The 23,076-nt window shown below is 42.2% G+C and overlaps 1 protein-coding gene across 1 annotated transcript in view; it reads left to right on the top strand.

Moving 5' to 3' along the window:
* Window positions 1–200: 200 nt before the first annotated feature.
* Window positions 201–23,076, top strand: part of zfyve26 (zinc finger, FYVE domain containing 26) — a gene marked incomplete at its 5' end in the record, with an annotated part of 28,677 nt that continues 5,801 nt past the window's right edge. Inside the window, 34 exons of the mRNA XM_079229638.1 lie at window positions 201–391; window positions 571–646; window positions 921–1,007; window positions 1,204–1,356; window positions 1,511–1,850; window positions 3,028–3,152; window positions 3,367–3,531; window positions 3,657–3,745; window positions 3,850–4,001; window positions 4,110–4,319; window positions 5,459–6,067; window positions 6,290–6,439; window positions 6,679–6,824; window positions 6,976–7,219; window positions 8,180–8,443; window positions 8,636–8,755; window positions 8,930–9,100; window positions 9,246–9,479; window positions 9,759–9,864; window positions 10,392–11,245; window positions 11,974–12,173; window positions 12,523–12,627; window positions 12,772–12,894; window positions 13,162–13,338; window positions 14,277–14,526; window positions 17,438–17,536; window positions 17,803–17,987; window positions 18,181–18,320; window positions 18,670–18,698; window positions 18,900–19,036; window positions 19,299–19,519; window positions 21,286–21,433; window positions 21,891–22,100; window positions 22,722–22,937. Of these exons, the coding sequence (XP_079085764.1) occupies window positions 201–391; window positions 571–646; window positions 921–1,007; window positions 1,204–1,356; window positions 1,511–1,850; window positions 3,028–3,152; window positions 3,367–3,531; window positions 3,657–3,745; window positions 3,850–4,001; window positions 4,110–4,319; window positions 5,459–6,067; window positions 6,290–6,439; window positions 6,679–6,824; window positions 6,976–7,219; window positions 8,180–8,443; window positions 8,636–8,755; window positions 8,930–9,100; window positions 9,246–9,479; window positions 9,759–9,864; window positions 10,392–11,245; window positions 11,974–12,173; window positions 12,523–12,627; window positions 12,772–12,894; window positions 13,162–13,338; window positions 14,277–14,526; window positions 17,438–17,536; window positions 17,803–17,987; window positions 18,181–18,320; window positions 18,670–18,698; window positions 18,900–19,036; window positions 19,299–19,519; window positions 21,286–21,433; window positions 21,891–22,100; window positions 22,722–22,937 (6,726 nt within the window). The remainder of the gene's footprint in view (window positions 392–570; window positions 647–920; window positions 1,008–1,203; window positions 1,357–1,510; window positions 1,851–3,027; window positions 3,153–3,366; window positions 3,532–3,656; window positions 3,746–3,849; window positions 4,002–4,109; window positions 4,320–5,458; window positions 6,068–6,289; window positions 6,440–6,678; window positions 6,825–6,975; window positions 7,220–8,179; window positions 8,444–8,635; window positions 8,756–8,929; window positions 9,101–9,245; window positions 9,480–9,758; window positions 9,865–10,391; window positions 11,246–11,973; window positions 12,174–12,522; window positions 12,628–12,771; window positions 12,895–13,161; window positions 13,339–14,276; window positions 14,527–17,437; window positions 17,537–17,802; window positions 17,988–18,180; window positions 18,321–18,669; window positions 18,699–18,899; window positions 19,037–19,298; window positions 19,520–21,285; window positions 21,434–21,890; window positions 22,101–22,721; window positions 22,938–23,076) is intronic.

Below are 23,076 nucleotides of genomic sequence, written 5' to 3'. Positions count from 1 at the left end.
GTTAAAACAATGACCCTGTTGTATATATTGACTTTATAATCACACAATAGATGCATTTCTTTGTTTTGTCAAACTATAACTCGGCTTTTGCTTTCTCTTTCAGGTGAGGAAAGCTCAAGCGTCCTCCTTGGCTATATAGATGTAAAGTTGCTTGTCCAGTTGTGACAACCAATCAGAGGAGTGTCACAATGAAAGTGGCCATGTACCCCTACGGCCAGGAGGCTGAGACGTCTCTTCGGGACTTGTTTGAGTACTTCAAGAGGTGCCTGCGGCACGGAGAGTGGGAGTTGGCCAATGCCTGTGTACCGCAGCTGGTTAACTCAACGGGAGGACTTTCAGAAAACCTACGAAGCATAATCAAAGCTATTGTCTGCCACCCTTACAATTTAAAGTGAGTCGTGCAGCTGCATGCTCACAAGACATGTGTTTACCTTGTGTGTAAAAATGTGAATTCTTAGATAAATCAAACGTAAGGCAGTATTGTTATGAGCCGGCAAAAGTCCCAAAACCACACCCTTATATTTGTGTCATTTGTGCTGTGGATTTAATGACACTGTGTTTATTTTGAAGATGGGACTCTGTGGGCAGTCCACATAAACTGGCTTGGTTTTGGCTTCAGGTTTTGGAGAAATGGACAGAAGAGCAGGTAAAACTATGAAGAATCCAGTATTGCAGCTCAATCTATTGTGCTTATTTGACTTACTCTTTAACAGCATGTTTAGTCACGGCATCCTCCAGCTGTGTGTTGGTATTTGAGAGCATCTCTGTTTGTCCTAACTTACAAAATATGTTTAAGCCAAGTCTTTTGTTGGGACCAGAAAGAAAAATAAAAAAAAAATCACTGTATTCTTTCACAGGGCAGACGGTGTTGTGAAATGATGTGACGAGATAACTCTACTCTTGTTTACTGTCCACTTCAGGTCCCTCTCGATGTCAGAAGAGAACTGGAGTTCCTTCTCCTTCTGGAGGAGTTGGGCTCGGAGAGTATATCAGACACTGTTCTCAAGGTTATTATCATTTCATCTCATTTTACAACTGTCTGCGATTGATAATGCAATTGTAAAAACTAGATAGGAAAGTATTTACCTTTTTTATTAGATTGAGACGCAAGTTTATGTTCACACAGGCTAAGTGTACTGAGATTAACGTGATGTGTTCTATTTTACATGTTGTGACTATAGACTGAGATCAATTATCTTTCAGCAGGAGTTGCACCAGGCCTTCTTGTACACACAGTCTGAGAAAAAAGCACCAGAGGGTTCAAAGACAACAAATGCGGCCGTTGAGTCTTGCCTGCGGACCTTATTGGAGAAGAAAAAGCCCAGACTCGCCCAGTCTTTAACACAGTTCTTACAGGTAATCAAACATATTGTAACTACAAAGCAAAGTGATCTCTATCAATTACACAAATGTAAAACATTTAAATAAAGTCTCTTTCATGTACATGTGTCCATTGAATGTTTGTAGAGTTGAAATCAAACTTTTGCTAACTTTTCTCCTTCTCCAACAGGACGAGTCGTGCACAGAGGACCATGCTCTGCAGAACACTTTCATCCATCACTTGATGAAGGTACTGGGAAAACCGGAGAGAAGGCTGGAGAAGATGGGGGAATGGGTGGAGGAGCTCTACACCGTGTTGTCTTTGATGCCATGGAGCTCTGGCAGAAGTGGCGGGCAGCTGGAGGCGCTGTGTGAGGCGCTGTGGGCCGCCAGAGACCAGCCCCTGAAAGAGGAGAGGATCCTGAGCTCGCTGCTTCGCCCTCGGTGCGATGTCCTAGTCTCTGTTTACTGCTCTGTCGCTTTGAGGCTTCAGAGGGATCATCTGCTGAGGAGCGCGCCTGATACACAAGGTAGTCCGAGTGTGTTCTTACTCTGATATAAACAGGTTGTGGTGCCACTTAAACTTCTCTCTCCTTCGACTCTTGAATTCGTCAATAAAAGTTGAGCATTATTTGATGCTATCATGGTTTTGAGATCATCAGGATTTGCTTTATACTTGAACTAAAACACAGATATGAATCTGTTATGTGGCCCTTTTAAGTTATCTTCATGTTGATAAGTTAGAACAGACTGCTTTGTAAAATCGACGTGTATATATTCCAACTTCCTTTTCTCAGCAGTTTCAGCAGTCAGGTTGTCGTTCTTTGATTTATAGTAACAAAACGGATACAAACCATTTACATAACTTCTGTGCTTTCAGTTTCAAAGCGCAAACGTCGGCATCACCTCTTTTCCTCTTTTAATCACACTTCTGCTTCTGTGGCTGTGAGCACTTAGCTTCATTTAGTGTCTCAAAAAACTTGACACAAGGTAGTTTTCTTCGCATCTTATGTCATGTGGTATTTAACTAATGGGGGAGATTGATGGGCGGTTTATGGTTTAGCTTGTACGTATGACATTGATTTGGCTAATTGCTTAAACCAAGCTTATATCAAGGAAAATAGACACACAATGCAACGTTGAACAATGGTTTACTCCTAAATGCCTCCGCTAATATCTTATCTACCGATGCATAGCGATGAGATAATGGATATCTTAGTCCTTATGTTATATTAATACCTGTAATATGACAATGGTGAAACAAAGGAAACGTTGTAATTCAAGGCGTTAATTCAAGTTTTTGTTCTACAGTCAATTATTTTACTTTTGGTCTTTGTCTCATTACTGGCCAAAACCACAAAATATAATGAAAAAAATAAAATGATCCAAAGAAAAATCGACTAACCTGTCAAATGTATTACTCACTGCCAAACGTCGCCTGTGAACATTTAAACATAAACTCTGCGGTCTGTGTGCCGTAAATAGTTTTGTCTGATTTCATGGGGAATCTGACCTGGTGAGTGTCGTTAGGAATAACTGGCCTCCTTGCTGGACTCGTTTGCTAATGTAGGTCCGACAGAGGCATCATTATGAAATTAAGACTGTTTCATAACCAATTGAAAACCTCTTGTTGTAACTATAAATAATAGCTTGTTACAGATCGTAATGTTCAACTTGTTTCCTCTATTCTCATATCCCCCTTCTTAGTGGACCTTCCTGAAGCAGAGAAGTTGGCCCTCAGTTTATGTTGCCACAAGGATCGTCCATCCATCTGGAAAACCATTTATTTTGAGTGCCTTAGTAGTGGAAAGCATTTCCTTGAGCAGGTCCTGGTAAGTAAACCAATGGGGAAAGATAGTAGAACTAGTTTTGTAATCAGATTTAAATCCCCCCAAGAAGTAATAGAGTGTACGACGCCTTCTTTCAGCTGCAACATGACTCTGTATTTTTCATAATTAGTCCTGGATCGTGATGGTCAAGTGAAGTTGGTTAGCAATTGCATGTGATGAAATGCAGTAATGTAATAAGATTGGTTCCTTCCTGTAGGTTACTGCGCTTGACCTGATTAAACACGAGGAGTTTTCTCAGCTGAAAGACTTACTGAGGTTGGAGTTCCAGCCTTTATCTCGTCTGCTGTTGCTCCTCGGATGGACTCAGTGTCGCAGTCTGAGCGCGGCTCAAACGCTGCTCAGCATCCTTCACCGAGAGCAGGTCGGACATCTGAAGTTCAATTAATTCACTCCTGCAATTCTTAAATCTACTGTATTCTATTAATAGTCTATGGCTATTTTACAGCTATTAAGTGTTGTTTGCTGATGCACTCTCTTTCTTTTTAGGCACCAGCCAATGATTCTGTTCTGCAGGAGTTTTCTGATCTACTGTCCTCTCAGCTTGATATACTTGAATGGTGTAAAAACAACAATCCGTAAGCTTTTGTTTGTTTTTACAAAGTTTGACTGCCATTTAACTCCATCTCAATCGTTATTTATTTTTAACACTTTCATGTCTTTTATAACTGTGTCTGTGTAGAGGGATTTCTATGGAGGCATTGCTGTCACAGCTGCACACTCTAGACAATCACTCCGCCCTCTATATTCTGCATTCTCTGACTCCTTTGGCTCAGTTTGAGGAGCGCAAGATACTGGATCTGCTGAAGCAACTGACAAATTCAAAGGAAAAAGGTCAGCATCTTCATCGTCTTTTCTCTTGTTGTTTTTCTTTTCTCAGTCTGGCATGAATGTTTTGGGTTTGATTGCCAAAAGAATAATGTAATTTTCTTTTCCCAGCAGAAGACACTGAGGTTGTCAGTAATCTCAGTTCTGGTGTGCAGAGGAACATAGTTTTGTTCCAGGGCTTCTGTGCCATGAAGTATGCTATCTATGCTCTTTGTGTAAATGCACATAAATACTCCAATTGCACCGAGTGTGAGCCTATGCAGCAGCAACAGCAGCTCTCTGAAGCAGAAATGGACCAAACCAAAAGCCCAACATCCTCAGGAGGTACGAAAGCTGTCTTCCTTTTCTGCGGTGAAGTTTCAGTTTGATGACGGATGATAGAAACGTTTCCTGTCTGATCATTTTTAGCTGATTATTACATTATTATATGCAAAATAAGAAGACAGTGGTGTCTTTGTGGATAACCTGTTTAAATATACAGTATTTTAAGTTGGTTTTAGAATTTGCTTTTATCAGCTTCTCAAATATTCCTGCTTTTCTCCATTTCATACCATATTAAACTGAATACTTTGGGGTTTTGGGCTGACAAAACAAAACAAGACATTTAAAGACATCCCTTTGGTAAAACTGCATATAAGGACCATTGTATGTAAAAAAAATAAAATAATAATTCCGAATATCCGAGATTAAAGACAGAACTTCACAGAATAAAATATAACATTTTGTTGCATAGGAACCACATCCCTTCACTTTGTGAGGTTGTATTAACCTCATCATACCACAGATGACGCAGTAAACAGGGAATGCCACGTGCAGACGCTAGTGTGGAGGTGTACCATTATGAAACATGGTGACATCCTTGTTGATGCACAAAAGCTATCTCCACATCCAGATCATTATTTTATTTTTGTCTGGATACTGATTCTGGGCTCAAATCACGAGTATTTCCTTTTATTGCGGAATCTGATTTCAAAGTATAATTTGAATTACTCAGCGTTGCATCTGTGGTGTGATGAAGTGAAGCTATGTAGTTCCTTGACAAAAAAAAACCCACTTTTTTTTTTTTTGTAAATTAACCACTATCTCAGAGAATATCCGAGTTTCCCCTGGAATATTACCCCCCTTCCCTAGTTCAATCATTCATTTATTTTTCCACCTACAATTACTCTAATACGCCAAACAGACTTTGAAAAACTGGTGTATAAAATGTACAAAAACAAACAATGAATCGATTTAATCTAAAAAATAATCGGCACCTTAATTGATAATGAAAATAATTGTTAGTTACAGAAGTTTTCCACTTTTTTCGACACAACTTTTTGATTGTGCTTAAATACTACAAGTATAATCTTGTTGTTTACAGCTGACAATGTTGTCTTTGTTTATTGATCTTTTATTTTCTGATTATATATGTTCTGAATGACACCATGACCTTGTTCTTCTCTGTTTGTTGTGTTTTCCAGGTTGCCATGTGCTGTTCCAGCACTACCTGTCAGAGTGTCAGCTCTATCTGGAGGCCGTTCCTGCCATATTCCGCCTGGAGCTCCTGGAGAACATCTTCTCCCTTCTCTTCCTGTCCACCGCTGACTTTTCTCAGCAGATCCAAAAAGACACGAGCTGGAACCAGAACACAGGGAATGTCACTCAGTCAGAACTTTTACTAGATACAAGAAACACAAACGTAGAATCAGGAACCAAAGCCGAAATGGATGAGACTGAGTCCAGCAGGACAGATACGCAGAAGCTGCGTTCAAGTTCACCGTCAAAAGTCCACCGGAGTCACCTGGAGCTGGGACACTTTATCCAGGGCTGCAGGGGGTTTCTGTCCGACGTGGCGGCCATGACGGGTTTCCTGAAGCTGCTGAAAGAAGGGTTGGAGGGCATGTGTGTGCTCGGCCAGGAGGGCCAGGAGGCGGGAAGAGCGCTTCTTCAAGAGGCCGGGGTGGCGGAGAACCTCGGCTGCTCGGTGACGGCTGAGACATTTGGGCCTCGTCTGCAGAGGTTGTCCAAGCGCACTGCAGAGGCTCAGTGGAGGCTGCAGATCATCACCAGCAATCAGGGCAGTGGAAGTGGTGAGCTGGACATTTCTTCAGCTTTTACTTTCAGTTTTTTATTTTATTTACCTCTCTGCATGCAAGGCAAAGGAAAATCAGCAAAAACTGGAATTCACAAACATTTGACTGGTGTCTCATCTTAATGTGTGTGATCTTTCTTATTTTTGCGTTACTGCTGGATGAGTTCAGAAAGAATTGTGGCATTAATTCTCTAAATCTTGATGGTAAATTTACTTTCAGGTTTAGAAAGTCCTCTACGGAGGTCAGCGGTCAGCTCCCTTGTCACTTCTCTGGGACGCAGCAAGAGTTCGAGCCTGAGGAGGAGGAAGAGACCAGGGAGACAAACCTCTGTGGAGAAACACAATGGAGAAGTCAGCACGAGTGCATCAGGTATCGCAGCCTAACAACAGCCTCTCCTTTTATTTGGTTGATTGATTTTGGTCTCACATTGAATTGAATCAAATCAAATGTTTTACAGAATAAACCAGAGTTCACAAATCAAGTGATTTAATTTAATTTAATTTAATTGAAATGACTTTAATCCAGGCTTTTGTCCTCCAAAGTTGTTGTTTTGTAAGACTTTTATTATTTGTGTGGATTTCTGAAGTGTTTATTTGTCCTTTGGTCAGATGGTGGAGGAGGGACAGGTTGTGTGGACCTGGAGGTTTGTCCATGCGGAGGTCCACACAGCTGGCTGGTCCCCGCCATGTTGTCCCCTCCAGAGTCTCTACTCATGTCCTGCATCCACCGAGGAAACTTCATGGAGGCTCATCAGGTCTGTGTGGAAAGCTGGGCTTGTTGTGTGTTTTTTTTTTTTTTTGCAAAACCTATTTGTTTTTTCACGTCCCACAGCTCTTATGCTTACTACCTAATTATGATTTAGGGAAACCTTTGATAGCATTGTGTATTTCGTGGCTTCTCTGCAGGTGTCTCTGGTGTTTGATCTGGGGGCGTCTGCCTGTTGTGGTGAGCTGGTGTTCATGGAGCGCTACAAAGAAGTGCTGGTGGAGCTGGGACAGGTGGAGCAAAAGATGGAGAGCCAGTCTAGGTCTTCATCCTCGTCCTCCTCAGAGGGTTTGGGGACAGCGGCTGTGTCAGCGACAGGAAGGAGTCGGCTGGGCAGCAGTGGGCTATCCACACTGCAAGCCATCGGAAGTGCTGCTGCTGCAGGTTCGGCATCTTTTTATGTTGCTCTAAATTCATGAAATAAACATGCCTTTTTAACCTGCTTAAGATCTATCCGAAGATAGCCTCGTCCTCCTTGTTGCACAGAGTGAGTGCAGTTTAAAGCTGGGATCGGCAGCATTGGACAAACCAGTAACAGTTTAGTACATTTTGGAAGTATCCAACCAAATATTCCAGCCCAGTGTTGCCAACTCTTTTCCGATAAAGAGTAGCTAGCAGCAGATTTAGCAAAAGTTGCTAATTCTAGCGAGACAGCCGGCAACACTGACCTTCAGGCCTCCCTCCAAAGCTGCTCCCCCAAAATTATCATTTTGTCAGTAGCTGTCAGTGACACTGGTGACGATTAGTTCACAGGCATTTAATTTAGGCCCAATGGAATTATTGGTAGGGCTTATTACAATTCTGTGCAGCCAGAGATACCAGCTTTCTTTCTTTTTTTTCTTTTGTCAAAGTATTTAATGCTGTCGAGGAGATTTTCAGCATATTTAACAAAAAAGGTTTCAGAAATACATTACCGACTCAAGCTTTAATTGTTTTTTTTCGCACCTTCAAATTTCAGAGAATAGATGTGAAACTGCTGTATGCAGCTGTGGCATGAAAGTGGGGAGAATGAGAGCAGGTTGAGTTCCTCTCAAGAGTTTAGATTCATTATAAGAAATCTCTGCCGTTTGTTCTTCCTTGTGTTGATGTTGACGTTCTTCTTCCCTGGCTGAATTCTCTTAGTTGGAAATATCATATTGTGACTGAATACATTTAGCTAGTTATCCAGAGGAACAAAATACACAATTAAGCTACAAAATAAAAACCTATAAAATGCAATGTTTCATATGAGTTTTGTGCTTTACATGTTTACATTTTCAATGATTTTATTGCCACGTATTATATATTAATCATGCACAGTTGATAACTCAGGATCTGACTTGTGTATGTGTTTCTTCCTCGCAGGTGTGGCTTTCTACTCCATCTCAGACATAGCGGACCGTCTCCTCAGCACCCCTGCTCACCCGATGCCCTCACTGGAGGATGGCTACTGGCTGAGCCGCTGCACTTCAGACCCCTCTGGCCTCCTTTACACACTGCTGGAGGAGCTCAGCCCGGCAGCCATGGCTGCCTTCGACCTGGCCTGCTGCCACTGTCAGCTCTGGAAAACGTCCCGACAGCTGCTGGACACAGCAGATCGCAGACTCAGCAGCAGCCTGGAGGCTCGAGGTATGCAGTTTCTGAGAGTATTAGGGTCTTTCTTGGAAGATTCTTTAGCGATTATGATGATTCATGTAGCTGGTGCAGGTTGCAGAGCAGATTTACTTAAACATGTTAACTGAAACAAGACCAACTACAGTATCATGTGTTTATTAGCAGCTTTGTACATATAGTAATGTTAATTCCTGTCTGCCTCCCCAGGAGTAAGAGTTGACCCTAAGGTTCCCCATTCTGAAGGGATCTGTGGATTTCCTATGGTATTACAGCACATCAACAAGATCCTGACTCATTCTGCCACGAATAAGAGCTCTGCCAAAACAGGTGGATACAATTACTCAAGCATTTTTATTATGGGAATAAGAAAATGTGTATTTCCATGGATATTTCCATGCCATTTAGCTGCTTTGAATGGAAATAGACAGTCTTACAATGACCTGCAGATTGAAGGCAATGTACAGAAAAGGTTCTTTGTTACTGATTCTCTCTTGTTCATAGAAGCTGTCGGGGAAGACCAAGTGTTCACCAGTCCGTTTGGTTGCTGCATCCAGGAGGTGCTTCTGTGTTGCTACCCAGACCTGAGTGAAGAGTCCATCGCTGCTCGGCTCGGTCTAGCTCAACGTTTGGAGACCACCCTACACATCCTGAGCACCGCTACAGACGGCACAGGTCGGCTCAGTTACTCTGTTTTGGTAGTCAACTGTACATTTCAGATACAATATGGATAACTTCAAAATACTAGTGGAACATTTGAGCTGTGCCACGTTAGCATTCTGTGGGAAAGTCTGAATAATTTGACCTCTCGTTTGAACAGAGGGCAGCGTGGGCAGCGCCCTGCTGGCACAGTTGGTTGAACAGGCCAGTCTGAAGCAGTCGGAGCTGGACGCCCACCCCGTTCGCTCCAGCATGAAGCAGCTACTTCGCTCTCTGGATCAGCTTTGCCCCTTCGAGCCAGACGGAGATCTTGCCAGACCAGATTACGTGCGCAGTTTCCTCGACTATGTCAACACACTTGCATCTGTGTTGGTGCGCAGCCTTGGTTCAGAAGGTAAAGTAATTTGTCATTGAGGAGTTGATGTGTTTTGGGAAGATTCTTCTGACTTACAGCTCTTTAAACGTTTTAAGTAGTTTAAGTGCATAGTGCTCAGAGCTCACTATATCAGTGCCACAACACCCGCTCATTATCCCAGTTGGTACTGGAAATGAAATCAGCAGGCACTTAGTAATACGCTCACTTTTTATACCAAATAACAGCAATTCTAACCCAAATACTGACTTTATCAAGGCCAGCAGTAACTTATCTTCTTGTTCCACCTGGTTCTCTTAGATCAGAGCAACGAAGTGAAGCTCGGGAATCCACTGCTGGTGTTGCTTCAAGCTCCGTTTCAGCTCCTCTCCTACCTGCTGTTTGACAGACAGGTGTCTCCTGACAGGTACGCACAGTACCTGCACAGTTAACGTGACGTTAACGTACATATGCTACAGTTTGCATGCTTGTGTTATTCCTCAACTTGTTACACAAGTTGACCTGAACTGCAGCTAACATGTGAACCTCACAGCTGCTGCACTGTAGAAATGGTCATACACGGTGCAGTTATAGGATACTAACATTTTAAATTGCTTAATGCCAACAACATCTGGGTTGGTGTTTTTGTACAGTTTTGTATTTTTATTTTACTTCTAAAGCACTTTGTGAATGGTGTTGTATTAAAAGTGCTTTACTAAATTAACATATTATTATTATTAATATGACGAAGATGTGACACAATAGAGGCTTTGTTATGTTTGAGTGCAGCAAAAATTAGGAAATATTATTTAATAGTACTCTTGGTTCACTGACAAACCATCCATTAATGCTGGTGTGAAAGATGAGATCTACAAACAAGGTGTAATGGGATAAAAAGGAGTGATGTGGAGGCAACAGCCTAGTTAACTATTTTATGTCCTGTTTGATCCCCAGGCTGCTGTCCTTGCTGCAGCAGGACGGCCTGCAACTGAGCGTCCAGCAGGTGATTGTCCAGCGATGCTGTGAGACTCTGCCTGTGTGGATCTCCTGTCCAGCTGATGACGGCGACTCCAATCAGGCCAAGAAAGATGACGGAGTTTTCGGTGTGGCCAGTTTGTCCGTCCTGCTCCAACAGCATGCTCAGGAGCACGTGTCAACTCTGGGAATCACAGAGCCTCAGCCTGAGCCGAGCTCAGAGTCTGAGGACTCTGGGGAGGACAACTCCAATACAGCCACCAACCTCTCCACCTCGCCACCATCTCATTCCTCCTCCTCCTCCTCCTCCTCCTCTTCTTCCTCAAGCTCATTCCTCCTCACACCATCAGCCCTGTCTTTCCTCAAGTCTCGCTCTCCTTTACTGGCCACACTGGCATGTCTGAGTGCCTGCAAAGGAGAAATTGCCCGGACACCATCTTCCGGATGGTCCGGCTATTTCCGCAGCAGCCGTAAAGAGGTTTCCCTAGATGGAGAGCAGATTTCTCGTGAAGCAGATAACCTCCTGAAGGAGTTCCCTATTCTCCGGGACTACCTTCACACCATGGCCGAGCCGTTGCTAGGCGCCCTGTTAAGTGAGGGCGAGGAGGGTTCTGCCGGACTAGGGGCGGTTGTTTGTGGGAAACCCGTCATCAGTCTCCTGCTGTCTGGACCTCAAGATGAAGTTGCCCAGGCCGTGGCTGCTGAGGCCTTCCAGAAGGCTCTGACCTCCAGAGACCTCAGCCGAGCCCTCAGTCTGCTGGAGCTCTACGGGCAGGGCTGCAGCCAGGAGGGGGCGCTAAGAGACCGCCTACTAGCCTGTGCTGCCTTAGAAGGTGAGAAATTATGGATTTTAACAGAAGGCAGCATTTTGAAGTACATCAAATGTGCTTTTAATATAAGCTTCAACGTAATAAATACTCAGGTTTTTTTGTCTGTAACAAACACATTATAGCTACATGTATATGCAGCACATAGCATGTAGTTGTTTTACGTTGATCAAGGTTACATTTTAAATTGACAACAATTTCTTATAAACAATTAATATAATTCATTAGGCTAAAATGCCAAACATTCACTGGTTCATTCATTTACTTCTTATCTGTGTTTTACATCACTGAAAATACATATTTGCAGTGAATTGATATTTGGTTTAGAACTAAACAAACAAATTGAAGACGTTACATTGTGTTCTGTGAACATTTTGATTCCTGTGACATTTTGTAGACTGAAAAATCACTCTATGAAAAAAATCTTAATAATTAGAATAACAATGGTTTCAAAATGGTTATTTAAAAATATTTTGACATAAAAGGAGGGAGGCAATGAAAGCAGGAAATGCTTTAAACGGCCCAAGCACTTCCCTGTGTTCCTCATGCTATAAACATGCCTATATTTGTGAACGTTTTCTCCTTGTCTTTTCTGTTATCACTAATCAGTTCTGAAGCTTTCTTCCAATTTTGGTTATTCAATAAAACAACATATGTTGAATGCAACCGTTTCTTATCCATTGTTATAAACGTAACTAAAATGTTTGTTGTTTATCTGTTTTTCAAATGCTCAGATGAAGATGAAGGTATCGGTCAGTTGTTCCGCGTTCAGGATGCTAACCTTAGAGCGCGCGTTGCCCTCCAGGCTCTGGAGAGCTGGCCTCTGTCCGCCTGCCTGGAGCTGCTCGAGTTCTGCCTCAATGACCTGAGCACAGAGGCCTCGCTGAGGACCGACTTGGAGCTCAAGAAGAAAGAACTGGACATCTATCACCGGGTAATTTACAGCGCCCAACTGAGACCAAGTGACTTATTTTTAATCTCCAGATAAATCAATACAGCAAAGTGGGCATGCAATCATTCAATGCAGGTCGATAAATGTATAAGCTGTCAAAACAACAGAAAGGAGAGTCATTGTTGATATCAAAACTGATAGATATACACCTGTCCTTGTAATCAGGCTTACTTTTGGCTGAATTTAGTTCTGGTTTTGGACCTGGGTGACCTTTTTATCCAAGTTTGTCATTCACTACATATTGTTTTTCATGTCATGAATAGACTGCCATGTGACATTTTTTGACTTCACATTGTGACACATCAACTGTTTTATTCTTCTCTTGTCACAGATGCTGAATTTACAGCCTCCGTTTCCTTGGGCTACTTGGCAGGAGCTGAGAACGGAGTCAAAGACAAACTCTGAGTCCATGTTGTCTATGATGGTGGAGGCAAAAGTAAGTACATCACACCTGCAGCAGTTTATTGCCTCTGGGATGTCAAACATAATTCGACATTATGGAATAACGTTGTCTCTAAAACGCATATTTGTTGATGCATATAATCAAAAAAATTTAAAAAATCTTCTTTTCTTTTGACAGGAGTTTGCTCTTTGTGCACAGTGGGTTGAACTCTATCCTGTATCCGAGCAGCTGAGGCTGCAGCTACAGACTGAGCAATTGCTTCATCTGCTGGAAAGGGGACAAACAGATGAGGCTTTCCAGGTCAAGTCCACTGAACGTCCCATTAACTTTAGACTGAAATCCATTTTAGGCTTTAAAATAACATTGGTAAATTTTTCAGGGATCACTAATTTAATCCTGACTCCAGGCAGATGCTTACAATATACTCATCGTTGTCAATTTGGACTCCTGTATGTAGAGAAAAAGTGTTTGTGAGGCATTTGAGCTTTAAGAACCTATTTAGTTTCTGCTCTGAAAGTGTATCTCTCTTTTTGTTAATGTGTTTCGTATCTTACTTATTTTCTTTAGTTACTGGAGGACCTCTCAGACTTTGTGGTCGGCCTAGACATTTGTGAGCGCGCTCTGGACCGCCGCCCCGGATTGGCTGCCTGTCACTTCCTGGCCGACTACCTCACACTGCATTTCCAGAGGCAGGTGTCTCCGGCACGTCGACGTCACATCCACGCCCTCCACCTGGGCTCTAAGGTTCGTCAACGGTGCACCAATGTCCTTTGTTATAGTATTTAGCGGGGATATTGGCAGCAGCGATGTGCTGTATCATAAATGTAATCAAGACATAACGTAAACAGCTGGTAGACTTTAGATGGATCATATTTCAGAAATAATTATCCATAAACAATTATTATTTTTAATCTATGTTTTAAATTCTGTGGACATTTTTTGTTTTCTTTTGAATAATACGTATTATGATATCCTTAAAAGTTCGCTCAAAGGACAGAACATTAAGTCCATGCTGACGTTCGCAGACGGCCTTTTTCCTTTGAGGGGTCCAAAACAAATCCTCAGTTACACGATTAATACTTGGTGATTTTAACATATGTGATTGTTGCCCATCAAATGCAGCTTATTGAGTCTTTTAACTTTATTCAATCGTAACCTTGATCTCGTTTTCTCACTTAGCTTAACCTTAAACGATCTTGAGACAACGGATATGCAAATCCATTTAATCACAAGGCAATTATATTTGCTGCTGTGCTAATTCCTGTCTCTGCTGCCAAATTCTCTAAAGGCTTTTTTTTTGGCAACTCACAGTGCCACGATGTCGCAAAGTGACAATGATGAGCGAGTGACTCAGTCGCACCCATCCTGTTTGGCAGTTCTTGATCCCATTGAAAATGCTGCAGCTATAGCAATTTTACTTGCACGAAACGTAGAGACCATTTGCTCCAGTCTTATCTGTGCTGGCTACCAGTAAGGCTCAGAATTTATTTTGAGATTTAATTGACATCTGTTTGTTGGTGTGATTAGTTTTTATTGAAGTTTTTACCTTTTATATATTACCTTTTTTTTCTATTTTATTGGTCGAATGGTTTCATTCCATGAGACTGTGTTTACCAACAACTGCTGAATTGCTCCATGTCTTCAGGTTGTTTTAACATCAGCGGATGTGTTTTATTCTCCAGGTGTTGCTGACTCTGCCCCCAGCAGCCAGGCATGAGTATTTCCCCCTGCTGTCGGAGCCCCTGCTGATGCTCGAGCAGCTGTTGATGAACCTGAAGGTGGACTGGGCAGACGTGGCGGTGAGAACCCTGCGGAGCCTTCTGGTTGATCAGGAGGCCGGCTTCGGTGCCGAGGACATCGATAAGCTTCTGGCGAACTATGCCTGCAAGGCCCTCGACTTCCCCTGCGCCCCGAGAGAGAGGTCTCGATCTGGTCAGTACTGAGTGAGCGTCGTAGGGTGACAGTCACCGACACAACCAGATACGAAGCAATGTGTCGTGTGTAACATACATATAACTGAAACAAACTCATACAATTGAACACAACTATGCAGAGTGGTAAGACTCCGAGGCCTGATGGCTTTACGGCAGAGTTTTATAAAAAATGTAAAGACAAGCTTTCTCCAATTCTTCTCGGAATGTATCGGGAATCACTGATTATGGGTACTCTCCCACCTACTCTCTCGCAAGCAACCATCACACTTTTGCTAAAAAAGGACAAAGACCCGTCTGACTGTGCATCCTACCGACCGATCTCACTTCTTAATGTAGACTCGAAAATCATTGCAAAGGTACTGTCATGCCGACTCGAAAATATTAGACCTTTAATTATTTCTGAAGACCAGACTGGTTTTATAAAAGATCGTCACTCATTTTCCAACATCCGCAGGTTACTTAATATAATTCCCACTTCCCACTTGTTCCAGAAGCAGTTATTTCATTAGATGCTGAAAAGGCTTTTGACCGGATTGAGTGGGAGTATCTATTAAAGGTCCTCCAGAAATTTGGTTTCGGTAATGGTTTCACCTCCTGGATTAGACTCTTATATTCATCTCCGCAAGCATGTGTTAGCACCAACTCACTGCGTTCCCCATATTTCTTTTTTACGAGAGGCACACGCCAAGGATGCCCACTTTCCCCCTTGCTTTTTCCAATTTCGATAGAACCACTATCCATTGCATTGAAAACATCTCCACTTTTGCAGGGAGTACGGCGGGGAGGGATAGAACATTGTGTATCACTGTACGCCGACGACCTTTTGTTGTATGTGAATGACCCAGTGGCATCTTCTCCTTCAATCGGATCGATTCTGATGGAATTTGGTTCTTTTTCAGGATATAAATTAAATTTTAAAAAGAGTGAATTGTACCCAATAAACAATTTGGCTTGTCAGATTCAACAATCTTCAGTACCTTTTCGTTTAGGTTTCAGGTACCTTGATGTGAACATAACCCGCAGTCTTGCCTCTCTTCATACAGCCAACTTTAACCTGGCTATTTTTTCAACCCTTGGTTGAAAATATGAAAAATGACCTTGTTAGATGGTGCAACCTGCCCCTGTCACTACCTCGGAGGGTACAATGTATAAAAATGAATGTATTCCCCAAATTTCTGTACTTGTTTAGATGTTTACCAATATTCTTGCTAAAAAATTTTTTTCAATCTATTGACAAAATTATTCTAACCTTTATCTGGGCAGGAAAGTCGCCTCGAGTGAGCAAGGTCTTTCTCCAACGCCCGAGGGACATAGGTGGCCTGGCTCTTCCTAATTTCATTTTTTATTATTGGGCAACTAACATTAAAAAAATATAATTTTGGATCAATGCCTCGGAGACTGACTGGTGTCTTTTGGTGGCTCATTCCTGCTACTCTTCCTCTCTTCCTGCATTGGTGTACTCATCTCTTCCGATAAAACTGTCCAGCCACTCTTCTAACCCGATTATCCTCGCTACACTTAGAATTTGGCACTTTAAATTTCAAACTGCTTCCTCTCTGGGTCCGATTAGTATAAATCATCTATTCCCTCAGTCTGTAGTGGACAAAACGTTCTCACAGTGGGCAAAAAAAGGACTGAAGTGTTTCAGGGATCTTCATGACGATGACCACTTCTCTAGCTTTGACTCTCTTTGTAAGAGATGTGACCTGGACCGTTCAAATTTTTTCAGATACTTTCAGGTCCACCACTTTGTAATGAAACACTTCCAGTCATACCCTGACCTCCCATGCAAAACACTTTGGGAAAGCCTACTAGACACGCATCCAACTCAGAAGGGGCTGATCTCTAAAGTTTACAACCAGATCATGACGACAATAGATACCTTTTTTACAATCAAAGCCAAATGGGAAAGTGAGTTGAATATGAACTTGACAGAGAATTGGTGGGTGGGTGTACTGAGGAGGTTAAACACATCTACGTCCTGTGCCAGACTTGGTCTTATTCAGTTCAAGGTGGTCCATAGAATGCACTTTAGTAACAGCAGACTAGCTAAAATGTTCCCAGACCATGATGCAGGATGTAACCGTAGTGACTATCCTCAAGCAGATTTACCACACATGTTTTGGGCGTGTCCTAAACTTGGACAGTTCTGGTGCTATGTTTTTAATATCTTATCTATAGTTTGGAATTCCTGCCAAACCCATCCTATATAGTACCAAAGAAAATGATATCATTGCTTTTACCACTCTTCTGGCTCATCGCAGAATACTGCTTTCTTGGAAGTCTCCAAGCTCACCATCTCAGTCTGCCTGGCTTAAGGGTGTAATGTTTTTCCTGAGAAATAAAATATACACTTAGAGGCTGTAATGACCACTTCATGAGGAAGTAGCAGCCTTTCATTTCTTATTTCCATGACCTGTCAGTGTTGCCCAATGATTAGTGTTGCCCAGTGATTGAGGCGTGTCGGGTTCTGTCCATCTGTCTGATTTACTGCAACCAAATCCATGTACTACAAAACTCTGTGAACAACTCTGTGTGTGGGTGGGTTTGTGGGTGGGTGTGTTATGATCAATTATTTTTCCTTATTTTCAATTTTTATTTATTATTTATTAGTTGTATTGCTTCTCATTTTTCACTTTACGTTGTCTGTTTGCTCTAACTTCCTGTCACTTTATGCATTACTACTGCAAACAGAACACACACACACACACACAAAAAGAAAATACTTGTTCGCTGATCCCTGGCGTCATATTGTGCACATTCTATAAAGTATATTAAAAACAAAAAAAAAATTGAACACACACTGACGAAGCCTTCGTTGCCCCTCAGGTGCCATGAGAATCTTTAATAAATTGTGTTTGGCTTGGAATCCAACTTGTGCCAAAATATTTGACTGCTTGTTTTTTCAGACTCTGTAATAAGCCTCCAGGACTCTCTGATGCAATGTCCCGCTCAAGACAGCTGCTCCCTATCGTTCAGTCGAATCGAATCTCCAGCAACCTCGGCAGGTGAGACATTTGCACTTGTTCAACAGTAATAACATGATACACATATTGATCCGCCATAGAGAATTTCCCTCTAAAATCAGTCACTGTTGGAGATTATATGATCTTTCCACAGGAAACATAAATGTTGCTTTTAAGAAATGCAATCTGTGATTTGTTTGATGGCTTTTCTTATGTGGACTTTGTGTTAAGTGTTCAACTATTGATTGAAGTTTGCGATTTGAAACTAGTGGTGTTCTAACTAATTCCTTCCTTGTGTTGAATGTCAGGCAGCAGCCCAACACACACCTCCTCAAACAGCACGGACAGGGAGACAGATCGAAGCTCCGTAGAGAGAAAACGTCGCTCGTCTGCTAAATTCCAGCCTCCCGAGCAAACCCCGGGCCGCAAAGACTGGATCCCTGACACCAAGCAGGACGTATGCATGGTCTGCCGGCGTGAGAGGTTCACCATGGTGAGTGGGTGACGCACTGATGTTGTCATGAATCAAACAGAAATACATGTCAAATATATTTCAAAGTCCCAAACAAATTTCCCACTTTGGACAAATTAAAGAAAATCCTACCTTCCCTCACATTAAATGACCTCACCTCTGTACTTTAATGTTTCATAACCAAATGAAACATTCATAACCCTTGCCTTTTCAGTTCAACAGACGGCATCATTGTCGGAGATGTGGCCGTCTGGTTTGTCACTCGTGTTCAGAACATAAAATGTCTGTCGAGGGCTGCCCAGGAGACGAAGACGTCAGAGTCTGTGACCAGTGTTACGCCTACTTTCACCCAGAGTAAGACTTTCTAGATTTAAGTGCTGCAAACCTGAACATCCGAGTGGCAATATCAAGAAAGAACACAAATCAGAAGTTTTATTTTACAACTTGTTGTGTACGTTCACCGCGTTTGAAAGGTCAGTTACTGTTTATGGGCAGTTACCTAGAATACATCCAACTATATTGGAAACTGATACTTTTACAACAATTCAGTTCAGTTTCAAGTGTCTTACCTGAAAAACAATAAGATAATATTTTGGGGAAACCCTGCGAGAAAGCATGCATATCTATATAAATCAGTATATAGTATATCAGTATTGCTACTGTGTGTTTTTAATTTATTGGTTTTTTTTTTCCCCTTGTTCAGTTCTGACGATGAGCTGGAACCTGCTGAAGGTAAATTAAATCCTAAATTGCATGTGAACTTTTTACTCTTTGTTGTATCAGATTGAAAATAAAGTGTGTAACAAGTATGTTTGATGAAGCCCACCTGCCTTTTTTGGAATATCCAAAGTGCAGCTGTTCTCAGAGCAGTGATCTAGAGGCTACGATGATGAGCTTTACCCAGTCTCTCTCTGCTCTTCTGTGTTTGTGCAGTGGCTGGAAGCCTTGTAGTCACAGAGGAAGCTCTCGATGGGATGCTGCACCTGCCTGAAGTGGTCCAACGACAGATCAAACTCAGTACAAACCCTGCAGAGAACCAATTGCTGCAGAGTGAGTTCTACTATGAGCAGGTCGGTCATTTTCAACTCATTGCAGGTGGCTTCCATTAAGTGCATCAAACACTATAACAATGTTATATTCCTTGAATGCTACTCTGCTTAACATTATGGATTATTTTACGTGAATTTCTGATTGAGTGCAGTACAACAATCCTAAAGTTGAGTTTATTTCTCACATTTTACACAGATGACAGACCACTACACTGATATTCAGTTGTCTTATAGTATAATTAACCCACTGAGACTAATTATTGTCTTTTCCTAAAACTCCTAGGCCCCCAGTTCTTACCTCTGCGTGGCGATCTTGTCTCTGCACAATGACCAGGCGGCATGTGGTCATCAGCTCATCAGCCACTGCCGATCTCTGTCTCGTAAACTGACAAATCCAGAGGTGGATGCCTGCCTCCTCACGGACATCATGCGGCAGCTGCTCTTCAGCGCTAAGATGATGTTTGTTAAGGTTGGCCGCAGCCAGGATCTCGCTTTATGTGACAGGTAAGATGTGACATGTTGTTAAGGACACTGTGCCATAATTTATATGGTGGGAAAGTGATCGTGAGACCGCTTCATGATGGATATGAGTGAGATGCTATCTCTGGCTGTGGAGGAAGGGTGAGGTTTCAAACTGCTCTGCAGAGCCACACCAATGTTTTCATTGAATGTGCTCTCGTGTTGGCTGCAGTTCTAGGAATTGCGTGATGCGACCAAATCCTGAGTGGGTCAATCAAGTGCACTTTGTACGTGCTCAAACATTCTCAGAGGAGAATAAATTAGGTAACATGTAACATAAGTGAAAACACCTGTGTGAACAGTGTTACGCCCGGCCTAGGGGAGCCTGAGCGCACCAGGTGTCATAAATTCTTCAGGGTGAGCCTGGCCCAAAATAACAAACAAAACAATCTGTGCACGTAATCTAACTTCCCTATCACAAAAGAAAATACAGGTGTCTTACCTATCTCCCTACCCGAAAACAGGAGAAAACACGGCTAAACAAAAAGGGCTTCTCACCCCTACCGACACTCTTCCTAACCCCACCACCCCAAGGATCCCTCTTGTGCAGCATGGCCCGGTTGGAAGCTGGAGAGAGAGACGGCCTCCCCAGGTTCCCCCTTATATAGCACCGTCCAATCACCTGCAGGAACAAAGCACAGCCAAACATATCACAGCTCCCCCCTCAGGCAGTCAGGTGAACAGCATTCAGTGATTTTTTTTTTTTTTTCCCTACATTCACAACAGGTTCTTAAAGCTACATTAACCTTCAGGCATTTCCCACAAGACCCAAAGCACACTTGTTTATTCCTTTTTATTTAACTGGGACAAGACACCTTGTGTAAAATAAAGAGAGCTGTAATGTCAGCAAATTTCTATTTTCCAAAGGCAGGTAGGTAGAATAATAAAATACGAAGATTAGACGTTAAATAACCAGAAAATAACTCCCCACTCCCAACACCAGATATGTAGCCCCTTGAACCTAGAAGCTGATGTGTCGTCAGACCTATAGCCGATGGGTTTAGAGATTGAAGAAGTTGTTATAGCTAACATTTCATCAAATATATCTTATATATCCAGCAGACACAGAGCAGCATTTGCATCACATATACATTTTTGGCCATCCGGCAGATATAAATCCAATACTCACTCTTATTATCGCTCACTCTTTGACTTCTTGATGGTCAACTTAAGAAACCTGTGGCTGTAAAAGCAAATCAATGAGCTGAAGGAGGCTTATTCAATTGTAGATTAAATTGTAAATATTCATGCTCCCATTTATTGCACTCTGTTTATTGTTAAATGCGTATTGTTAAATGTTAAATGTTATACACCAGGACAAATTCCTTGTATGTGAAAACATACATGGCAATAAATGGTTCTGATTCTGATTATAATGCTCGGTAGAGCTGCAGAGCCGATGATCATTCTCTACGGGTTTGTCACTACGAGAAAGTCCTTTTCACAAGGACATAGTCAATGATTCGTTGTCAAAACATATTTTTTTTAGCTTTATTAGTTGCGTCAGGTTCACCAAATTAGGACCGTTGAAGTGACGACCAATGAGTTATCAACCACAAGGATTATCTGGAAATGACTTGCAACAGATTTAAACATAATGAAACTGATTGCATTATCCTACGTGCCACTACATTGCATGAGATCATTCTGCAAGTGATCTCATGCAATGCAGCATCTATAGAAGCAGGACTCTGACTGTCTCTGATTTTTCAGTTTTGCTTCCTCTTTTATTTTTTTCTCCGTTTCCACAGTTACATCAGCAAAGTAGACGTGCTCAAGATTCTTGTGAAGGCCAATTACAAATACATCCCTTCTCTGGATGACATCCTGGAGACTTCTGCTGTCACACGTCTCCGTAACCAGTTGTTGGAAGCAGAGCACTACCAGTTAGCAGTGGAGGTGAGGCAATTGGTGGTTCCTTTTTTATTTATTTTAAATTTTGTTATTTCAGTTATTCTTACGCTTCAATCATACACCCAACTCTCTTCAGGGCTCTGTTTCATAAGGTGGCCAGATTTTTGTTTTGCACACCACACCTTTGTAATAAACATCTAATTTTATTAGCAAGTAGAGCAGTGTCATAAATCAGTGTTTTGGCCATAATTTATTATCTTTTCATGGTGGTAAAACCTAAAACAGCATTCAGACCATCATGGAGCAGAAAACATGTTGTCTAAAATCTGTAACCTTTAACGCTCAGGTAGTTAGGCAGCTTATTAACCAACCATTTGCATGATTAATAAGCATCAACCATCCCAACCAAAGTAAGGTTTCAATGAGATATATGCAGACTCCCAGACAATTAAATTGATGCAGCTGTTCTTATTGAGACTGGTTGTTTTTGCTTTATTGCCAGGTGTCTACAAAGAGTGGCCTAGAACCTGGCGGCGTGTGGCAGGCCTGGGGGATGGCATCTCTCAAGGCAGGTAACCTTTCTGGAGCGAGGGAGAAGTTTGCCCGCTTCCTGAAGGCTCCAGTGGATCGCAACCAGCTCAACCAGGGTCCCTTACTGCTGCAGGAGGTTGTCACACACCTGGAGACCACTGTGAAACCCGGTCTGGCCACGGTAGGAAAATGGTGGTAGTCTCTGTCTTTATCTCTGCTGCCTGCAGGAAAATGCTCCTATCACAGAGCTCGATTATAACACATCGATATGTGCTGCGCTGTACTTGCCAAATACTTCCTTCTTCAAAACAACTTACTGTGTTTTATTAGAGTGGAGTAGTAGGTGGGGATTTTTACAATGACTCCAGCTGCAAATGTAAAATCTGTAGCTTATACTAAAGCAAGAAGTGCTTCCGTTTCCTCTTACAGATTGAATCAATTTAGAATGTAACCGTGAAACACACACATACATCCCAGTAACTTGTTGAAAAATATATGTACGGGGACTTTATTTGTCTTTCATGCACAGCAATAGGAAATCCAAATCTGTTCTCAACACATTGCTAAAAGATTATTATTTCAGTTTTTTGTAATAACACACTATAAGTGAGGTAGAGTCAAATTGAGTGCAAAGACTGCAGAAGTGAGAGAGTAACACCTATTTAATCAACATCCACCACTACAATAAGCTTTATCTTATATAGTATTAAACTGGAATAAATTTACAAGTGGGAAAAAACGTTTATGCTTACTTATGTGCACATGTATATCGTTGACCTTTTGTGCCTTGTCTATGTGTCAGCCTCTTGGTGAGGACATCCTGGCGTCCCTGAGGGAGCTGGAGGAGGCCCTGTGCGAAGCCGGTCCTGTGGATCGACCAGAGGGTCAGACGCAGAGGAGCAACCTCCACCAGGAGTGTCTCTACTACCTGAACACATACGGCACTCACATGGCTCTCATTAGCTTCTACATGCGTCATGACTGCGTGACGGAGGCTCTGACATACCTGCTCAATAAGGTAAGGTGAGGCGCAGTTTTTGATAGTATGCACAATATGCACGAGGGTGGCACAATTTAAAACAACAGCAAGACCAACACAGTTCCTGTGCACTCATCAACATAGAACATGAGATCAGGGTTAGACAAAGGAGTTTCAG

Source organism: Taurulus bubalis (assembly GCF_910589615.1).
Source record: "Taurulus bubalis genome assembly, chromosome: 1".
Lineage (NCBI taxonomy): Eukaryota > Metazoa > Chordata > Actinopteri > Perciformes > Cottidae > Taurulus > Taurulus bubalis.
The sequence above is the reverse complement of the archived record's forward strand: the minus strand, read 5'-3'. Positions and strand labels throughout refer to the sequence as shown.